The sequence below is a fragment of the Molothrus aeneus genome, chromosome 2 (genome assembly GCF_037042795.1).
Source record: "Molothrus aeneus isolate 106 chromosome 2, BPBGC_Maene_1.0, whole genome shotgun sequence".
NCBI classification, from domain to species: Eukaryota; Metazoa; Chordata; class Aves; order Passeriformes; family Icteridae; genus Molothrus; species Molothrus aeneus.
This window is the reverse complement of record NC_089647.1, coordinates 24959414-24979707: the sequence shown is the minus strand read 5'-3', so window position 1 is coordinate 24979707 and position 20294 is coordinate 24959414. Positions and strand designations below refer to the sequence as shown.

Below are 20294 nucleotides of genomic sequence, written 5' to 3'. Positions count from 1 at the left end.
AGAAGAAACAAACTACCAGCCTCCTTGGCCAGTGGTACCCTGCCATCCTGCATTGCAGGAGACCAGTGCTGTTGATTTTGGAGCCTCCAATAAGATTCTGTGGCACTCAGTCCTCAATCCAGTGATACAGCATTGAAACCTGTCACCCTGCAGTCTGTGGTATCTCTATCATTGGTTTCTAACCCTTTTGCCAAGGCCAGCTAAGCCTCAGACAGTTTGAAGCTCACTTTCAGGTCACTGGTGACGCTCACATAGTTCAGCCTTCTCTGGACAGTGAGCACAACCGGAATCAAAATCCAGTTTCCATATAGTGACAGGTTGTTAAAATCTGAGCTGCCAGTTAGAGCCCAGTATTTACTGCAAGATAGACAGCCAAGCTAAAACAGGTTTCTGGTGCAGAATTTTTCTAGCTGAGACCAAACTGTGACCTGAATGAAAAGTTCAACGTTTGGGAAGAAGTTAGCACCAGTTCTGGCTGAAGTCTGTCCCCTGTGTCATGAAACATCAGTCAGGAGATCACCCAGGTTGTTTCTAACTGGACCAACACAGCAAACTGGCAATTGCATTTTCCCAGGAGGAATTGCTGGGATAACAAGAAAGACATTCTGCACTAAACGTGCTTTTAACAACATGTTAACCACTTGTTGTTTCCTCTCTTCTTCTTTCAGGCTTGCTTGAAGAGGGGAGTCTCTATGTCTTTAAGGATGAGCGGTTGGTTGAATTTGATGGGGAACTGTCTGCAGATGTCTTGGTGGAATTCCTCTTGGATGTAAGTACAGATAAGCTCAGAGCTAGATAAAACCTCTCAGAGAAGACCTTGCAAATACTTAGTTTGCTAAAAATACAAGTGTACCTTTGTTTGAAATTTCATCCCTGCTTGTTATTCACTGGTAGAGATGGCATTTGACATCTTCCCCAATACCTGTCTGACCATGAGATCCCAGGAAAGATGGTATCCTTACATGCCACTAAACACTTTATATCTTAGAGACAACCTTTCCTCTTGCCTTTATAGAGTATATTTGAGTGGAAGTCAGCTACAATCCTTATAACTGACTGCTGTTCACCCACCTCAGCTAGCAAGCTCATGTGCAAACACTTTGCCATTTGCAAAATCTTTCACGCTTTTTCTTTCTTGTTTTAAAAAAGAGCTATTTTCAAAAAAAGAATATCCAAGAAATAGGGTTCTAGTAGATTAACTAAAAAGAGCTCAGTGCATTGAAAAAGGCTTATGTTGCAAACTATCTGCCCATTTCTAGACACAAGCAACATAGCATCTCTTCAGTGTACTTGCCAAATTGCACTGCCACAAGTGAGAGGAGTTCAGGGTCCTAGAACTAAATGGTCTTGGGTCATTTTGTGCATGAGCACAATGATGTACTCACCTTTGTGCCTAAATGCAAAAGTGATGCTGAATCCCACAACTATATGTTGCACTTCTCTTTATTTACATTTCATTCCTTGTAGAGGCAACAAAACCTATGGTTTTCGCTTTATAAATGAAAACATTTTGCAGTGATTTGGCTTTCCTTTGAAGTGAGGCTTTCTTTGTAAGTGGCTGTGCAGATAAGGGAGATAAGGGAGGTAAGGTGAGCAGCAGAGCTGGCAGGGTTTGTTTCCCAGGGTGGCAGGTTGCCTACATGGTCACCTGTGCTTCAGGACTGCTGGTGAGGAGGGGCATGGCCAGGGAATTAAAACAGATCCCTTGGACCTCAGCTCTCCCATGACAATGTCTGTGGCTGTGTGCATTGGGTGCTGTGACCAAAACACATGCCAGTGGCTTCAGGGACAGAAATGGGCATCTGCCCCACCCATAGGGGCCACAGACAGGGCAGAGCTTTGCCATGACCCTGCAGCAGTGGGATCCCAGATTCCCATGGCTCAGGCCACTCTGGCAGCAGGAAATTGCACATGCTGCTGTGGGCACAGCAAAGGCACAGCCTCACACTGGAGCATCACTCTCAGATGCTGTAAGGCACTTCATGAGGTTTTGCTTGCTATGCCATGCGGTGTGTCACTGAAAAAATCATGTTCTGTGAAAAAAGAAAGAGAGCAAGGATTTCTGGTTTTGTGTTTTCCACTCGGAAAAGAAAATACCTGGCAAAGCAAGAAAATAAAACCAGACATATCTGTGGTGCCTTGGCAGCCTCATCTGAAAAGTAAAAGAAACCCAGAGGTTCTTTACACCTCTGTAGGCAGTGGGTTGCCTGCTTTTTTTTTCTTCTAGTGAAAACACACTTGATTTATACCACTATTGCTGGGCAAAATAATCAGACTGAGCCTTTTCACCAGCAGTGACTAAAGTTAAGAAAAGAGAAACAAAGTTTGGATCAATGACAGTCTAAAGTGCCAGACAGCAGACAGGTCTTCCAGCTTCCTCATTAACATGGTGATGTGTGTAGGACCAAAGAATAGGTTTAAACTATTTTGCCCAGGATGACGATCAGCCATGAAAATTCACATCCAGGCTTTCTACTCCTCCAAATCACTATTTGGTCACCCTCTAGCGAGCTGGTTTTAATGTTTTTCAAAAGCAAGATCTTTGCAATGACCTCTTCCAGCAAATGACACTTGAAAAAAGAAAGTATATATAGATTTAGATACACATGTATCATTTACAAATGATCACAACGATCATACCAGCTCCTTTCAACTTGGCCTCCTTAAAGCCAGCTGCAACTGCTACTCCTTATCCCTCATCAAAGTAGGTCCCTCAGCATTCATTTGGGTTACCCAGTCCTCTATCAGCCTCCCTCTCGATGCTCCCACCTCTGCAGTGAACCTACTAACATCTCCCTTTGAAGGTGACCCGCTTCTCTCGGCTCCTCACATTAAGGCAGAGAGCACTAAGCAGGGCTTCCAACAGCAGAGAAATTGGGTGACCTCTTTCTCCCTGCTTAGGCTGCTTGTGGCACAGCCTGCCAGGCATAGGTTGGTGCTGCAAATCACTGCGTTACCACATGCATTTGTCATGGCAGTTGCTGGAAGACCCCGTGGAGATCATCAACAGCAAGCTGGAGCTTCAGGCCTTTGACCAGATCGACGACGAAATCAAGCTCATCGGCTACTTCAAGGGAGAAGACTCAGAACGTAAGATAAATGTGTTCCCCGTGGGCCTTGGAGCCTGCCTGGGAGCTCCAGGGACTGGGCACTGGTTGTTCTGCATGAACATGAAGGGTGGTGTGGCATATGGCAGCCTGTGACAGAGTGAAAATTGCTGGAGGATGAGTGTGTTTGCAGGCAGGTTTCTGCTGATGTAATGTGTGAGCCCAGTCCTACACCAGCATTGGTGACCCTTCTGCAAGGGGTCTGCTGGCAAGAGAAGAGAGCCATAATCCAGGGGCTCCTGCAGTAAAAGTGAGTTTACCTCACCCAAAAATCAGCTGAGCTTACAGTTACACTGAGAAAGCAACCAAAAGGAGCAAAGTGCCCCTTCCTGTGAGCAGTGAGCCCAAAGGATCAAAGGAGGGAGGAGGAAAGGGAAAGGGGAACACACATTAAATACCACCATGGCAAACATACAGCAGCAGTGAGCAGGGCCCTTTGGAGCAGCCTGGCAGAGGCATTGACCTCTTCCTCCTTGCTGACTTCCAAGACTGGGAAGAGGCTGGTCCCATGCCCTAAAGGATGTGCAACTCAGGGATGTCGCTATCGAGTAAGAAAGTGGCACGGACTCCAAGCAGGCTGGTTTGCGCAACAGCAGATTTAATGTGAAAAACTCTTCTCTTTTTATAAACAGTTGTGATACATCCTACTTGATTAGCTAATTAACAAAAACATCTTTCTCACAAACAGTCCTTAAGAAGAACAAAAAAAACAGAGTAAGAAAACCCCACCTGCAAGTTGTTTATAAAGACAAGTTATCATAATTTCTCTACAACTCCCTAAAAAGTCTCACAAGTCCACTGTGGGAAAGCTAATCTCGTTTTCTCACTCTCTAACCAGCCTATCCCATCTTCGCAGGGACCATTCTGGGCAAACTCAACTTTCACCAGCCTAGAAAAATCCTCACATGAGAATCTCCCTGTCAAGCCCTGCAGTCTCATCTGCCAGCCCCAAGTGCTCTCCCTGCTATCTGGGCAGTGCTGGCAGTGTGCACCCCATACTGGCATGTCCTGCCTTTAGCAGAAAGACAGGTATTCCTAAGTGAACAAACCACATATCACCAGGTCTGCAATGCAACAGCCCACCCACCCCTCCCTTCATCTTTCTCAAACTGGGCTGCAGGGCAGCTTGGGCAGGGCTGTGATCCTAACACTATTCAGTAATAATGACTGAAAGAAAGGTGGGAAATGCCTGTTGTAAAATCCCGCGGCAGGCTGAATCTTTCCTGAACCCTGAGGCTGAGGGAGACCTGGTAGCAGTTACAGTAAAAACTTACCTGCAGTGGGAGAAGCCTGCCTGATCACACTTGGTGACTGTTTAGGGAATGGCAGCAATCCTTAATGCTGGAGCAACTCCGTGTATTTCCCAGCTGAGCTACCCCTGGACCTGCTTCACAGAGCTGCTGATTTCAGCCACAGTTAAGTGTGGCATGCTGGGCTCTGCAGCTTTCCTGAACACTGTGGGACTGCACAGCACATTGCTGCACATGAAATCATCCTTCTTTGTAAACCCTGGAAGGGTGGAAGAAACATTAGGCAATCATCTGATGGAGTTTGCAGTAATTTGCATTTGTTCTTCCCCCAGTACCTTCTGGGCTGATCAGACTGTGGCCAGCTGTCTGTGAAATATCTTCTTCATTTCCCTTTTCTCCTTCCAGATTTCAAAGCATTTGAAGAAGCTGCTGAACATTTCCAGCCCTACGTAAAGTTCTTTGCCACCTTTGACAAGGGGGTAAGCATCCACACATCTTCATGGTAGCTCACATATGCCACCACCTGTTTGCTGAGAGCTCAGGATGTTCCCAGATCTATTGTCTAGTTTCAGCTTCAGCATTCCTGGATTTTGTGGAGTGTAGCAATTACATATCCTCTGAACAGAGAGAGACATGGTTTTCCCGGGAAAATCCTGGGAAGCTGTGTAGAAGCTGTAAGAAATTTAGATGAAAAAATCCAAACATTTATTATCTCTCTTTCTGTAACCATTGTTTATAGATATAGTTCTCCAAAGTGTGCTATTCATAGTTCACCAATGGTGTGAGATGTTTCTACTTTGAGACCAATCAAGCATCACCTTAGCAAGTCACATTATAAAAAGACCCACTACTTTCATTAAATGTTTTTGCCTTCTGATCCACCTGAAGACTGGAGTCTTCTTTCTGTCCCTGACTCAACAGCATCAGTGGTGTTGGTGTCTACATTGATATTTTGGCCCTGTTGCAAGATAGAAGGCAATTTCTGCAGCATGGAGGCAGGTCCTGATGTGGGTTTGGAACCCAGCCGCTCTAGGTCAGCAGGCCCTGGGCTGTGGCTTTGCTCTGCCCCAGTGCTTGACACCAGTAGTGTAGGGTCATCAATGGGTTGTTAAACAAGGAGAGATCCATTCTATTTTGTGGGCCACCCCTAGGAGTGCATGCTCTGGGAGAAGCACCTTGATCTCAGCTCTGCCAGCAGCAAAGACTCTGGGTAGGCAAAGAGCCACATCAGACTCTCTCACCTGTGACTTCTGCACTGCAACAGGTTGCCAAGAAGCTTGGCCTAAAGATGAATGAGGTGGACTTCTATGAACCCTTTATGGATGAGCCTGTTCACATCCCTGATAAGCCTTACTCAGAAGAGGAGCTGGTTGATTTTGTGAGAGAGCACAGAAGGTATGTAGCATGCAGGATGCTCCTGGACAAAATAAGTGGGTTAAGGTATCCGTCATTGTGACCTTGCCTCTCTAGGGCATCGCTCTCAAAAAAACATTAGGATGATGACTACTTTTGATAATTTTCTGACCCAGGTTTGAAATTGTGAAATTGCTGTTTTTTTCCTACTCCCAGAGGTGCAAGTATCTGTGCAGCAGTCATAGTTCACCACAAGGGACCTGGGATAACACAGCTTCCCTCCTCCTGCTCTTCCTCCTCCCTGGTTAGTCCTCACTCAAAAAGCAGTGAGGCTGGAAGGCAGTGGAGTGTGAAATCCTTGCCCTAATTGCCCATGCTTTTAATTTAGGTCTGTACAGAAGATGACCCTCTCCAAGGCCTTTCAAGTCAAATCCAAAGCCTGTCCAATCCCCTCCTTCCCAAAAGCAGATTTACTAATGGGTGTATCCCTCTCCTGGTGTCAGATATGTCCAGAGGCAGTCTCTGAGCTCAGACCAAGCTCAGACAATGGACTATGAGGCTCCTGCTGATTGTAGGCACAGAGAAGAAGCCACAGCTGTTATGGCTGTGTTGAGCCTCATGTGGGAATGATGCTGAGCACCTACAGTGTTTGATCAACTCAGCAGGAGCTGTGGATGCTTGTGCTTTTTGCAATCAGGTTTGTTGCACAGTTGCTTAGGGACTCAGCTACAAAAACAGTCTGGAAGTCACTGGAGAGGCTGATCCTGTGTAAAAGCACAGGGTTAAGTATAAGGGCCCAACTATCCAGAGATGCTGTATTTTTATATCCTTAGAACCATGCCTCAGGAGAGTGACACAGGCTACCTGCTGCTCCTACAACTGCACTTCTCAGCAGACAATCAAGGGGCCAGATGAGTTTGAGGAAAGCAGGGCCATCTATATGGAGAGGGGAATCTCAAATCAGGTTCAGCTGGAGGTCTGTGTTCACACAGACAAGAGATCATCTCCAGAATCTGAGACTCACCAGAAACAGTTCTCTGCTTTTTCTGAAATATGAAGGGCTTCTCTATCTTCCATGTACCCACAATTCACTTTGCTGACCTTCTAGGCTTCTTAGCCTTAGTCCTTCCCATTTTCTTTTCACCAAGCTCTTTCTGTCAAGCAGCGGCATCAGAAGACTGATTAAATACAGCCATCTAAATTCTATCCTAATAAGGCAAACTCTTCACCAGCACAAAATTGCAGTGCAATTTCTCCAAGTCTTAGATATTTCAGGATGTTTTGCAGTGCTTGGTAGAAGATAGGGGGTGGGCATGTATTTTGCAAGTGCCAAAGCTCAGAAAATAAATAAAAAGAGTCCATAAAACAATATGTCTGACATCCCAAACCTGCCAAGGTGCTGCCATGGCAGGGGAAGAAGCCTGGAGTGACAATGATATGTTCCCAGTATCTCATGCTGAGCTTCTCAGAGCAGAAGTGCTTCATCCTGCCTTGCCACCAGTAAAGGACCTAAAGCCACAGGCTGGAATTAGTCATGGAGAGGATCTGTGGATTAAAATGAAGCAACCTCAGCAGGAGCCATGTGCTGGTTCCCTACAGACAGCTCAGCTGGGCAGCTGCAGGCTGTGGTGGGAAGGTCCATGCTCTCCACAGAAGTGTCAGGAAGCTGGTGCTCAGCACCATGGGGTGATCCATCCAAGGCTGCACAGGTGGGTCTCCATCTGAGTATGGTGGTCACTGCCACTCCAAGGTCTCAGCCCAGATTTCACTCTCAGTGGCACAAATACAAATTACATGGTGCAGTCCTCTGGGTTGGCGCCTCTTTCACATGCAAAATGCTGGGGTTGGACCCCCACTTGTCTGCAAGTGATGTAGCCACATAGGGGCTGAATTCTGCTCTTTCTTACTAACCCAAACCCCAGTTGCCTCGCTCCTGCAACACAGGGAAGTATCCAGAGTCAACACAGCAATCAGCACACGTGGGTGTGCCCAGATCCTTCCCACTGAGTTTCCTTTCTCCAAGAGCTTCCCCCAGAGAACAGCTAGGGAAAGTGTATTAAAAGCCAAGTACAAGTACACCTAAATACATAATACACATTCACCTGATTTAATCTCTAGTTTTGGACCATCAACAATGAAAGGACCTGCTAGTTCAAAAACTATATCCCTGATCTTGTGTTTGGTGGCTATTTCTTCAATTTCTATAGCTGTTTTTACCTTATATCCGTTTTGATACTGAATGTACCAAATTGTAATGAGTTCAGCAGCTAAAATATGTATTGTATCAAAAGACCATTCTTATTTGTTTCATTTATACCTGCTACCTAGTAATTTCTCTGGGCACCTACTAACTCTTTTTTAAGAGGAACAATGATTAATACTTAAGGTAGGGAGAGAATCACAGAATATTCTGAGTTGGAAGGGACCCACAAGTCCATCAAGTCCAACTCTTAAGTGAATGACCTGTGCAGGGATCAAATCTGCAACCTTAAAGTCATTAGAGCTGTGGCCATGTTCTAAGCTATTCATGTTTTCTTTACCATTCCCATTTTTTAGAATACCTGCCAAAACCCTCTTCAGTCACCTCTTTCACAAGATAAAGAATTCTTATCTATTTAATCTTCACCAAATAGAGGTCCTTTCATATCTTTACTCACCACTCCCACGCTTCCAAGTGCCTTTTTCAATTGTCCATATCATTTCTGGGATGGCATGACCAGAACTGCACATAACTTCACTGTGGAGGCTCACACTGTAGCTGTCCACTGCCATAATGGTCTGTTTTACTCCTTGGCCTTTTCCCAACTATTTGCAACCTTCTTTTGGCCTTCTTCCTTTGGAGCTGATTCTTTCTCAATTTGTGACACCTGGGCTCCTTTCCTGAGAGGCAAAAATTAATTACAACTAATTTAGAACCAATTGCTGCACCTGTACGCTCAGGGTCGGTTTTCTGCAAGTGTGTTACTTGCTATATGTTTGTCTATCATGCAGACACTCAAGTCTCAGGAGATCTTCTGTATCAACTCATAGTCAGGCCTTTGTTGGTTGCCAAAGAATTGGATATGATAAGCAGATGCTGCCATATTCCTATTTCCCATCTTTTTCAGATTATGTGAGGATATGTTATGCATATGATCATGCCAAAGAATATGCTATGGATCTTAATTGGTGGATTCCCTCTGTCATGAAAACTGACCATTTATTTCCACCCTTCAATGTTATTAATCCACAGGAGATTCTCCTTCTCTGATCTAACTGGAGCTCAGTTGTGTGGCTCCTCAGGTCCATTAGGAACCTCTAAAAAATGTTCCCTTGTTTCCATTGCTCTGTTTGTTAGGCAAACTGAAGTGACAGGTTACACATCTCACTTATTCCACCTGGGTCTGCCAACATGCTGCCACTCCTACCAATCTGTTCTAAAACCTCATAGACTGACACCTCTCTTTGCAGCAGGTCCTGGGGCAGGTCAGCCAGGGAGACCTGCTCTGCTGGGGGATCCTCCCCAAACAGCTGATACCACAGCAAGCAGATGTGCAAAGGATAATTTGTTTTTGTCTTCTATGGCTTTGTGTTCATCTTCTATGGCTTTGTGTTCCTTGGGTGCCCCTCTAACACCAGTCAACTCTCAACCTGCCAGGCTTCCTGCTACAGATGTGTCTGAAAATGAATCTTTTTTCCTTTACGAAGTACTTCTCAAAAATAATTTTTTGACCAGTCTTAGGGTTTAAATTTTCTTGTCAGTAGTTGTTAGGATCCTAATTTTCTTCCCAGAGTTAATTCTGTCTTCTTTGCTTCTGCAGAGGTGGGAAAGATTTCTGTTCTGAAATTTTGCTGGGGTGAAACCAGGGGAAAGGGGGGACAAAGCCCATTAGGAATGTCCCAGGGACTCCAAAACAAAAGTGATTGTTGTCTCATGCTCTCAGCACAGACAGACCGGTCTGCCATATGTGGGACTAATTCATCAGCACATCCCAGCACAGAGAGGTGTCTCATCTTCCCAAGCAGAAATAATGGCTGCAGTGACTCCAGTGGGGCCATGGGCAGGTTTTTATCACCAAAAATAAAGGCATAAATTGACCAACAGTGCCCCCATTCTTGCATTCAAAATGTGGTGGCTGACTCCAGCCACCAGCCAAACCTGCCCATGGTGACCTTTCCCGTGATGCTGACAGTGTCACATGTGGCAGTGCTGGAAATGTCCTCAAAGAGCATTTCTGTCTCTCCTGCAGGGCCACCTTGAGGAAGCTGCGCCCAGAGGACATGTTTGAGACATGGGTAAGCACATGTGGTGGGAACCATCATGTCCCCTGCCAGCTTCCAACAAGAAACTGCTGCTCAAGAGCTGCAGCCTCTGCCTGGGCAAAACATTACCTTTCCTTCCTTGCAAGGCTACTCTCTCTCTTCTGGGAAAAAGGGAAAGCCTTGTCTATGCTGCCTAGTGCCTCACTTCAAACAGGGTGCTCAAAGGCTTTGCACAGCAGCGATGGAGAGCTGGGCTGGCTCCTGCTTGCTTCTCAGAGGGAAGGAGGAGGGAAAGCTAAGCAGTGTGCCAGGCAGCTGTGGGGCCTGTGAGTGATCCTGCCCAAGGATGCTCCATCTCAGCGAAATGCTGAGGACACCAGAGCTGCTGGTGGGGTGATTTCTGTGGCCTGCTCACTGTGCAGATGTCTCATGGAAACTCACAGAATCATAGACTGGTTTGGGTTCAACAGGACCTTAACCCTTCAACGGGTTCATCTGGTTCCAATCCCCTGCTGTGGCAGGGACACCATCCACTAGACCAGGTTGCTCAAAGCCCCATCCAACCTGACCCTGCATACTTCCAGGGACTGGGGCATCCAACACTTCTCTGGACAACCTGTTCTAGTGCCTCACTACCCTCACAGTAAGGAATTGCTTCCTAACATCTAGTCTAAATCTACCCTCTTTCAGTTTAAATCCACTCTCCCCCATCCTGTCACTACATGTCCTTGTCAAAGTATAAGAGCACTTCAACAATTCAAAATGGAAGTGAAGGCAGGCAGTATAGTTAATTATACAGACTTCAAAGCAGATTGTGTATTGACTGCATTTCTCACAGTGCAAGCAAGATGGAAATCAGCAATTGTGAAGAACTAACCTGCATTTTGGCCCCTACCATACACGGAGAACTCTTGGGGTCTGCAGGGGTGGGGAAGAGAAGGGTGAAAATGAAAGAAAAATTGTGTATAACAAAATTCTCCCTTCACTGTGAGTGAATATGGTGTTAAAAGCTAGTCAGGGGCTCTCAAGTGCCAGATGAATGCTGAAAAACAAGGCTAAACAGGTGCTTTACAGACACTAAGGACGATGCAGTCATTCTTCCAAAAGACTTGACACATTTATAACAGCATTTAGATGTCCCCTTCTTGGCTGTGTAACATGAAACACCACGGGACTCCAAAGTGGCAAAAACCTTGGGAGTATTTAATGCAGCAAGGCAAGAGGTAATAAAACTGAACCAGGAGTTATGAGTCACTTAGGCACAATAGCTTTTCATTTTGTTTTGAAATACAGATTCTGTATAGAACACAGCTTCCAAGATCCACCAAAGCCCCTCCAAGGTTTCTAATGGCACTTCAGTGAGACCCAAATTACACATGCAGTGGTTTCACTTTCATACTGGCCATATTCTAAAACAGCCTCATGAAAAGTGGGAATTCCCAATGGTGGGATGCTTGCTCAACCAGCAGCTTGGGAATACAGAGCTTGCCTCTGCTGTGAGCAGTGGGCTCATAGCTACAGAAGGCAGGGGGCTGGATTCTGATCTCACTGCCAGGTCACAACATCCTCGCTGCCTTCACTGGAGTTAGTCCAGTTTCGTTTGCTGCCTTGCAGGCCAGAATAGAGCTGCATTATATCGGTACCTACATGTAATTATATATGGCATATAGAGATATATTTTTTATTTTGCTGTCTGACAATGCTGCTGCTGAATATGAAGAAAAAGCAACAGTGTAAATTTTGCCAGCTGTAAGTGGTCTGAATCCCAAGTAAATCTGCCTGGAATGTCCCGGTGAAAACATATTCCCTGAAGACGTCCACAAAGGCTGAGCATCCGCTATTGTTTTTAGAGATAATGTTTTCCACTTAATCTTTCAGGGGTTTTTTCCCTTTCAGTATTTGATGGTGGCTTTTTCACCTCTGGGCTCAGAAGGGAAAAGAAATTAGCATTTAGATGGGAATTTTTGCTTGCATTAAAACCAATTGAAATGGAAACTGGGACCGACAGCGGGTGAGGAAGGCGAAACCGATCCATGGGATAATTCAGAGATGACATTCATAGCAGGCAGATGATGAACTGGCCAGCAGATCCATTGGCCTTTGCCAATATCATTACTCATGTGTTTCATGGAGAAAAGTAATCCACCAGGCTGTAATTTCTGTCCTCCACTCACTGGAGCCCTGAAATGAGCCCCCCACTCAATTTCCCTCACTGCTCTCGGAGACCCTCACCTAAAGCAGAGACCCTTCACCTCCAAATAGGGGCCCAAATGAACCACCTTGCCTCTCATATTGTGAGAAAACCTCCTTTGCTGGCCACAAAGGAGCTGAGCATGGTGGCAGATATTTGTTTCCTTGCAAACCATCCCCTGGGAGCTGAAAATTAATGAGGATTGGTGGTCTCAGGCATGAAGGGGGAGCCTCTATTCTCATCCTAAAGAGCCCTTGACCTTTTCTGCAGAGAAGCTTTTGCCTCACATCATCAGAAGCTCCCTTGCCATTGCCATCATGGTGCCCACCTAATTTTTATCTGAAGAGTTTCAGCAACACTGCCCAAACTACCCCCTTCAGCACTAAATACCTTCATGAGGCAGCCTCACCTCAGCTCCCATTTCTGGTTTCTCAGTGGGGCTCTAGTCAAGCCTCCCTTTGTAATTGCCCTTTTTGAAGGCATCCCACTGCTTCTATCTCCAGCAATCACCCGGACTCTGTCCTCCCTCCCTGGCCCATCAGTAATAGTTGTGTTGTTTCCAGGAGGATGACATGGAGGGTATTCACATCGTAGCCTTTGCTGAAGAAGATGACCCAGGTAGGAGCCTATTTTCTTCCTTGTGTGACTCTCCATCCTTCAAGAAAGTGTATTTTCATATACTTTGTTTGCATTGTAGACACCTACTGGGTGTTTATGCTAGCAGGTGTGCTAGCCAGGATCAAATTTTGGATAGAAATGGATGATTGTCTGGGAAAAAAAAAAATCATTCCTTCCACCCCAGTACCAGGATTTGCTCCCTAACTCTGCATCCATCTTGCTGTGCAGCTCAGGGAGAGTGCTGAGGGCTGGCTGTGGGATAGGCATGTGGGAAACACAAAGCCACCGACTCCTGAAAAGCCGTGGCATCGGTGCTTCTCAGAGCCATCAGCAAATCGGAAAGCTTTGGCCTCTTGGGGGCTCAGTTCCTCCTCACCACAAGAAAATAGTGACATTGTTTCACTCCACGGAAGGATTATGGGGCTTAATTCATGTGTAACTAATTTCAATACCCAAGGAGGATGCTTGAAATTAAAAGCCTTATTATCAAAAGAAAGCGCTGGGAGACAGCATTTTAATGAGAACTATAAACAACTCCTGTGTGCACAGGGGAGCCAGGGAAGCTGGAAACCCCACAAGCAAAAAGTGCCTGTGCATTTGCAGGAGAGTTGCAGTGGTTCATATATCATTTCAGATGGTTTTGAGTTCCTGGAAATCCTGAAGCAGGTTGCCAGGGACAACACGGATAATCCCGACCTGAGCATTGTCTGGATTGACCCTGACGACTTTCCTTTGGTGAGTGGCAGAGGCTCTTTGCCTTTCTTGGTTCAATTCATGGATGGGATGGGCATGAGGGGGTGTGTGGGGGTGTGCATGTGCACACGGGAGTGCAGGAATTGCCCCAGGGAATGTGGGACAGGGAAGGATGGGAAAGTGGCCCTTGAAAGCTGCTTGTTTGGGTCTGCCTCCCGAGAGGGCGTTGTCTCGGGAACACCCCCGGAGGAGTCAGCGCTTTCCTTTGCCACGTGTGGCAGCCCAAACACAAACTTGCATTCAGCCTCTCCTCTCTCCCCCCCCGCCGTGCACACATGGATGCACATTCCTCATCCCCAGCCCAGCTGACTGAATAACAAACACCCCTTGCAAACACCCCTGTCTGAGCCTTGTGTCTCACTCCTGCAGCTCATCACTTACTGGGAGAAGACCTTCAAGATCGACCTGTTCAGACCACAGATCGGGGTGGTGAACGTCACAGATGTGAGTAGCACATGCCCAGAAAATCCAGTGATCCCAAAATTAGGGTGCTGGAAAGGTTGGGTCCAGAGGGACGCTGGAATCAATGGCATTTCCACTGTTAAGTGCAGGTAGAACAGGGAGGTAGAACAGGGAAAAGGCCTCACCCTTCCCACAGGCCACAGGGTTTGTAACACGTCTGATGCCAGGTTTGAGGGCTTTAGTCTGAGTGTGTTTCTGCTGCCAAATCACACACAAACCACATCTGCTGGGGACAGCACCAGCCTCTGTGGCCTGGGATTCAGGGCTTTGCCCAGTTTGGTTTCAAGGTCTTGCATTTCCACCCCGACTGACAGCACTCGCCTTTGTCCATTCCCTGCTCCGACAGCTTGAGTGGCTTTGTGGAGGAAAAGTGTGTGTAGGGGGAAAAGAAAGCCATGCTTAGGGGAGGAGGAGTAAAAGGAGGTTGTTATTTTCTACAGAAGCAAAAGGGCACAGCTTGAGTGTAGGAGGGAAAGATTGTCCCCAGCAGATGTCAGGGAGAAACTGCACAGCTTGAAAAAAGCTAAATAAATACACAGCTTTAACAGAAGTACAGCATAAACTGGTAATCAAGGAATCCTGCTGCTGTAAGGAGGGTGCACTGGGGTTCATCCAGGCCTCCCTCCCCTTCAGCCACTGCTGTGCAGGAAGTGTTGGTGGGATTTGGGTGGGAAGAGACCTGGCTGCCCCCCACCTGGTGACAGTGAAGGTTTCCACACCATCCCACAGGAGCAGCTGCAGAGGGAGACCTGCAGAGGCAGAGGTGCTTCTTTGGCACAGCTGAGGGAGCAACAGTACCCACAGCACCCACAGCTGTGCTATTGGGACAGGTTTCTAGCAGCCTGTGCTTTCACTGTGGTAGCCTTCAAACCAGAAATCATGGGACTGATCTCAGGTTGCCCATGCACTGTGAGCTTTTAAGGCAGGTGGGAGAGGGACACGTCAGACACTCACCAGCAGAGATCTCAGAGGGTTGCTGAGTGCAATGGAACAGCCTTGACACAGAGAGAAACCATTCTTTCCTCTTTCTGACAATAACAGTCCAGATGATCAGAGATGCAGCGTGCTCCTGCCTAAACTGTTACCTTAGTTTATTTTTAACATTTAAGTGCTGGGTGTTTGTTTTAAGCTCTTTAAAATGAACCTGTGTGGGTATATAAGTGTCTCTGGAAGCAGAAATCTCTCCACTGCAGAAGTGTTTGTAAATTGGTGCTTGACTTCATGTTAGAAATTTGAGTCATAAGTGAACTCGATATTTCATCAGAAGAGAGCAGAGAGGGATTTAAAATTGGGACAAATGTGTGGGGCTGGGTGCTGGTTTGGCTCAACACCGACCTTGCTTCCAGCCTCCACATCATCTCTCCTGTACCGGCCCAGAAAAAGAGGGACAGTAAGGGTGTACAGGATGGTTGTGCCTCCTGTTACAGATGCTGAAAGGCTGTAACACAGGAGACCTGGTGGGGAAGGCAAAGCAATGGTGTCATGAAGAAAGCAAAGTCCTTGGATCTTGCTTATCCCACTGAGGTGGTTGAGAGGCTGAATTGGGAGTCAGGAAGTAGTTTCAGCCCTGGCTGCACGGGAGTTTTTTGCCTGTACTAGAGCAGTACTCCACCAGACCATGGGACAGACCCCTAGAGAGTGGAGACCCAGTGAGTTAATTCTTCTTAGCAGAATTGTTTAGGGAGAGACAAAAGGAAAAAGGGCCAAAATAGCACCTGTCATCTAAGACCATGAGAGAAATAAATGGACAAGCCAGAAAGAGAGCCCAAGTCTTCCAGTCTTATGCCCTTAACACAGTATCTCCCTTCTTTATATTTACTGTGACTGGTCATGTTTAAGTCACGTCAAAGCTACATTAAACAGCACTCAATGGAAGTTCATGGAAGTGGGATTATCAGTGGCCTGAGAATAATATAGAAAGCAGAATTAGGTAAGAACATATGCCTTATTATTCAGCAGTCACTCAGAGACCTGTAAAAACTCCTGCATTATCTGGCTTTGATATAGTAAATGTTTCAGGCTGTTGATTACAGTATTTGCAGGTTTTATTTCATTCCTCTTAAGTCCTTTCTTTATTTCTCGAGAGAGATTTAAGAAAGTTCTAGGTTGGCAGGTGATATCTAAAACAAACATTGAGCTCATTTTATTATTTCAGTGTTACATCACTGCATCCAGCCAAGTTACACAGGTACAGAGTGGGACTTGCACAACAGAGTGAAAATAAACACTGCTGTTGGCTTCAGTGGACATAACCCTCGTGACCCCATCACTTCTGTAAAAACCTGCCAATGCAAACACCAGAGCTCCCAGCAGCCCTACCTGGTTCATCACATTGTGGTGACTGTGGCTCAGGACTAGGGCCATGATGCCCTGAAAAATATCACTGCTTTATTTGCACAGCACCTTCTTGAGGTGAAATGGAGCCACTCCTCTTCCCATTATTTAAAAGTGTCACTTTTTTCTGCACGAACAGTCCTGAGGTTGGGAACATTAACATTTGAGTGAAGCAAGGACTACATGCCTCTCCAGGGTTCTTTTTATTGCAGTTTTGGTGATTTAGGAGGAAAATATTGTATGGGAGACACAGCTTTCCTTGAGCAGAAATTGGTCTGGCTTTTTAGCAAGCCGTAAACAAAGAGAATTAAATACCATAGACAAGGAAAGAAGTTAGATGCATTTGCAAAAGCTGGTAGTTGTCTTCTGATATGTGAACTTGCTTCTGCAACATCAAATGCTGAATGAGATAAGCTCACAGTGCCTCTGCGAAACAGGAGGCTGATCCTGTTTTATGGAGGGGAGACAGTGAACAGAAAGGGGCTTATCCAGGCATTTACCCAAGGAACCTATAGCACAACAGAGAGGAAAACTTTCATTTCCAGACCTCAAAGACCAAATAATCTTGCTGTCCCTGGGTAACAGTCACAAATTTGTTGTTGTCTTCATACTGAATTCTCCCATCCCTTTTGGTTTATGGAAGTAATGAAGACAGCTGGGGAGAAAGAGCAGGGGCACCTGCAGTCCAGGGCATTGGTGTTTCTCACCACTCTTCAGCTGAGATCTGTGGGTGTGCATGGGAGCATGGCCGAGATGATCTAAGGGAAGGGTCTTCCAAGACCAGGAGCCATTATCACACATGGAGAGTCCAGAGCAAGGTCCTGAGGCAAAGGTGATTGTAAAAGAGGCTGGGGAGAAAGGATGCTGACAGGGGTTGTGAAGGCTCCAAGGAAGAGGTCCCAGAAGGGTTCTGGATGGAAGGAGGGAACCACTGTGATGTTCTGCAAACTGGGGTGATGCAGCAGGTGCTGGCAGAGGTCTCTTGGATATCTCTTTACATAGACTTGGAGTCTACATAACTGTCCAGATGGAGTGAGGAATGCATCAGGTGGGCAGTGCTCCTGCTCACAGCCATGGGCAGCAGGCACACATCTCATCAGGGCACACAGCACCAGACACTCCCATAAACGTGCTGACCGGTCCCACTGCCCTGGTCAGACACAGCAGCACTCCAGGGGGAGGTGGGGATCCCAGTGCATGGGCAGAGGGACGCTCTGGCTGAGCCTGCCCACAGGCTGTACAAAGAGGGAGCCAATGCCCTGCATCCCAGCCGTGCTCCTGCCCTCACCCCCCAACAGCTGTGTCCCGCCCTGTGTCCCTGAGCACAGCTGACCCTCATCACCTGTCCCCACAGGCTGACAGTGTCTGGATGGACATCAGAGATGATGACGACCTGCCCACAGCCGAGGAGCTGGAGGACTGGATAGAGGACGTGCTTTCTGGGAAGATAAACACCGAGGATGATGATGATGATGATGATGACGACGATGATGATGATGACGATGATGACGACGATGACGACGATGATGACGACGATGACGATGATGATGATGACGACGACTAACTGTGACTCTGTGCAGTTTGACTTGTGGGGCCCGAGCGCCCCGGCCCTGCGGCAGGTCCCTCCATCGGAAGACCTTTGTTTGAGCATCAGCAAGCACCGCTGCTCCTCTTTTCCCCCCGGCCCCGCTCCCCCTGCCCTCGCCCTTGCCCGGGAGCCCCTCGCCTGATTCCCAGCGGTGCTGAGCCACCGGGACTGCCCCTGCGGAGGGCAGCACCTGCAGGCGCCCAGCACCGCTGCAAATCACGCCTCCTTAGCAAGGACTGTAGGAATCTGCAGGGAATCTGCCCCAGTGTCCCAGGGCAGGAGAAAAGTGCCTGCCTGCTTGCTGCCAGAGGGACGCAGGGAGCCAGTTTGTATTTTCTGTGTTCATCAGCCCAGCACTTAACATCCAAAGACCAAATCTCACTTCAAGACATAGGGAAAACCCTAACTGTAAAGTCTAGCCCTTTTATTAAACACAATGCCCTTTGCAGCTACTCTGCCAAGACCACTCAATCCTGCAAGTTCTGCTGTGGGAGTCTGTAGCTACTCCCTAACATGCTAAGAGCCAGAAAAATGCTTTGGGAGGGGAGGGAGGTTTTAGGGATGCTATTAAAGTTTTCAGTGATTCCACATAACAACAGGATATTCTTGTCTGGCAGCACAATGCAAAACCAAACACTGGGTCCCCTGTCTGAACCTCTTTCTTCTTGAAAGCTCAGGCCACAGCTGGAGTCAGTGCAGGGACCCTGATATGAGACACAAAGCTCATGAGTTCCTGAACAGCTGGATAGGCTGGTCCAGCTCTGAGCCCAGTGTGAGTCCAAACCACTGAGTCTGAAGATCATGGCACTGAGCCAAACCAATGGAAACATCCACAGGGGCCCATCCTGAAGCACTCCTATTCCCCATGACCTTCCATCTTTTGCTGACTCTTCATCCAAAGCCCATGTAGCATCTTTTCCCATGATCAAGATGTCAGGAGGGAACACATCCATCCAAATATATTAGATAGTGGATGAGGTGCGTTGGGGTGTGAGCAGTGTAGGGATTCAAGCTGTTTGGCTTTTGAGTATTTAGCTGCACAGTTACTCCCTGCCTAGAGACTCAGATATCCCATGTGAGAAGCCTCTTTTGGCTGCAGGCTGAGAAGGAGTTCAGGGTGCCAGTTTGCAGTCAAGGGGGTCACTCACAAAGCCCAGGGTCTGTACCATGGCCCTGGTGAGTGCAGCACCATCCATGTGCAGGTCACTGTGGCAGCATTAGGTCTCCCTGCATTCCCATGCTGGCAGATTTCAATTGTCTCAGCTTCTTATGTTTGGCAATAGTGCAATGAATGGAGAGTTCAGAGATGGTGTTATCTTTATAAATACATTTATAAAGACGTTCTGCAGTTGTTCAGAGTTGCTAGCATAGGTAGTGTACACATCTCCTCTCTTGCTACAAACAAAAAACATTGTTCTGACCATCCTTTTACTGGCTTAGGACAAAGGGATGTGATGTGAGGGGAAATAACAGTGCGAGGGACAGAAAAATCAGAGTTACACAAATGTGAATCTTGGTGAGAAACAAGGTTTACACACTATATATTTCCTTTATCAGATGAACTGCAAAGCAAGATTTTATAGATTTTTTTCCTGCCTGTTGATCAGTTTCTTTGACTCCCTCTCTCTACATTAGCTGAAATAGAAATTTGAAACTACTGGTATGAAAAAGCTGATGTATTGATATGTTCCCATATGTGCCATGTCCCCTTGCTGGAAAATACCAGTATGAACAACACGTAGCTGGATTTCTCTCTGTCTCTATGCACTAGAATGAATACTGTGCTAACATGGTAGATGGCTGTAGGCCAAGTTGGGTCCTTGCTGAGCATCAAACCCTCAACATGTGCTTTTCAGACACAGCTTGTTAAAAGAATAGACAGGGCAGCAAAGCCCTCAGGTCAACCATTTGCTCTTCCGTGCTTTCTTATGATTGCTTAGAAGATGAACCAAGTTTGTTCAGGGAGAACAATCAACTGGTTGCTCTGAGGTGATGAATTACTTTCAAAAGTCTTGAAATTCAGTGTGCTGTCAGCGTGGTCTCCTCCTCTCTTCCATTCACACCCTACTCTCTGTTGGTTGACAGGGTGCCCAGCACTCTCCTTTTTCCTCAAGCTTTGCTGGAGGACCCCAGCTCAGAGAGGAGTGAGCAGGACTCAAGGTCTCATTCACCCACACTGATAAGGAGCAAGAAGAGGCAGAAGTAGCCCTCTGGTAGCCTCCTGGCCTGTGATTAAGGGACAACTACTGACCTGAGGAAAGAACTAGCTTATCTTTACCTTTGGGCTATTCCCAGGAGCCCAAACATGCACAGTTTCACCCTGCATAAGGTAACAGCCTGCAATGACCATGTGCCTCCTCATGGTCACTCCAAACACAAAGAATAATGAAAAGTTC

At 46.8% G+C, this 20294-nt stretch overlaps 1 protein-coding gene across 1 annotated transcript in view; it reads left to right on the top strand.

Annotated features, from left to right (window-relative positions):
- Positions 1 to 18634, top strand: part of CASQ2 (calsequestrin 2) — a 33585-nt gene extending 14951 nt beyond the window's left edge. The window contains exons 3-11 of the mRNA XM_066569320.1: positions 669 to 769; positions 2979 to 3090; positions 4763 to 4836; positions 5622 to 5752; positions 9940 to 9985; positions 12707 to 12761; positions 13396 to 13496; positions 13884 to 13958; positions 17665 to 18634. Coding sequence (XP_066425417.1) covers positions 669 to 769; positions 2979 to 3090; positions 4763 to 4836; positions 5622 to 5752; positions 9940 to 9985; positions 12707 to 12761; positions 13396 to 13496; positions 13884 to 13958; positions 17665 to 17874 — 905 coding nt within the window. The 3' untranslated portion in view covers positions 17875 to 18634. The remainder of the gene's footprint in view (positions 1 to 668; positions 770 to 2978; positions 3091 to 4762; positions 4837 to 5621; positions 5753 to 9939; positions 9986 to 12706; positions 12762 to 13395; positions 13497 to 13883; positions 13959 to 17664) is intronic.
- Positions 18635 to 20294: the final 1660 nt, after the last annotated feature.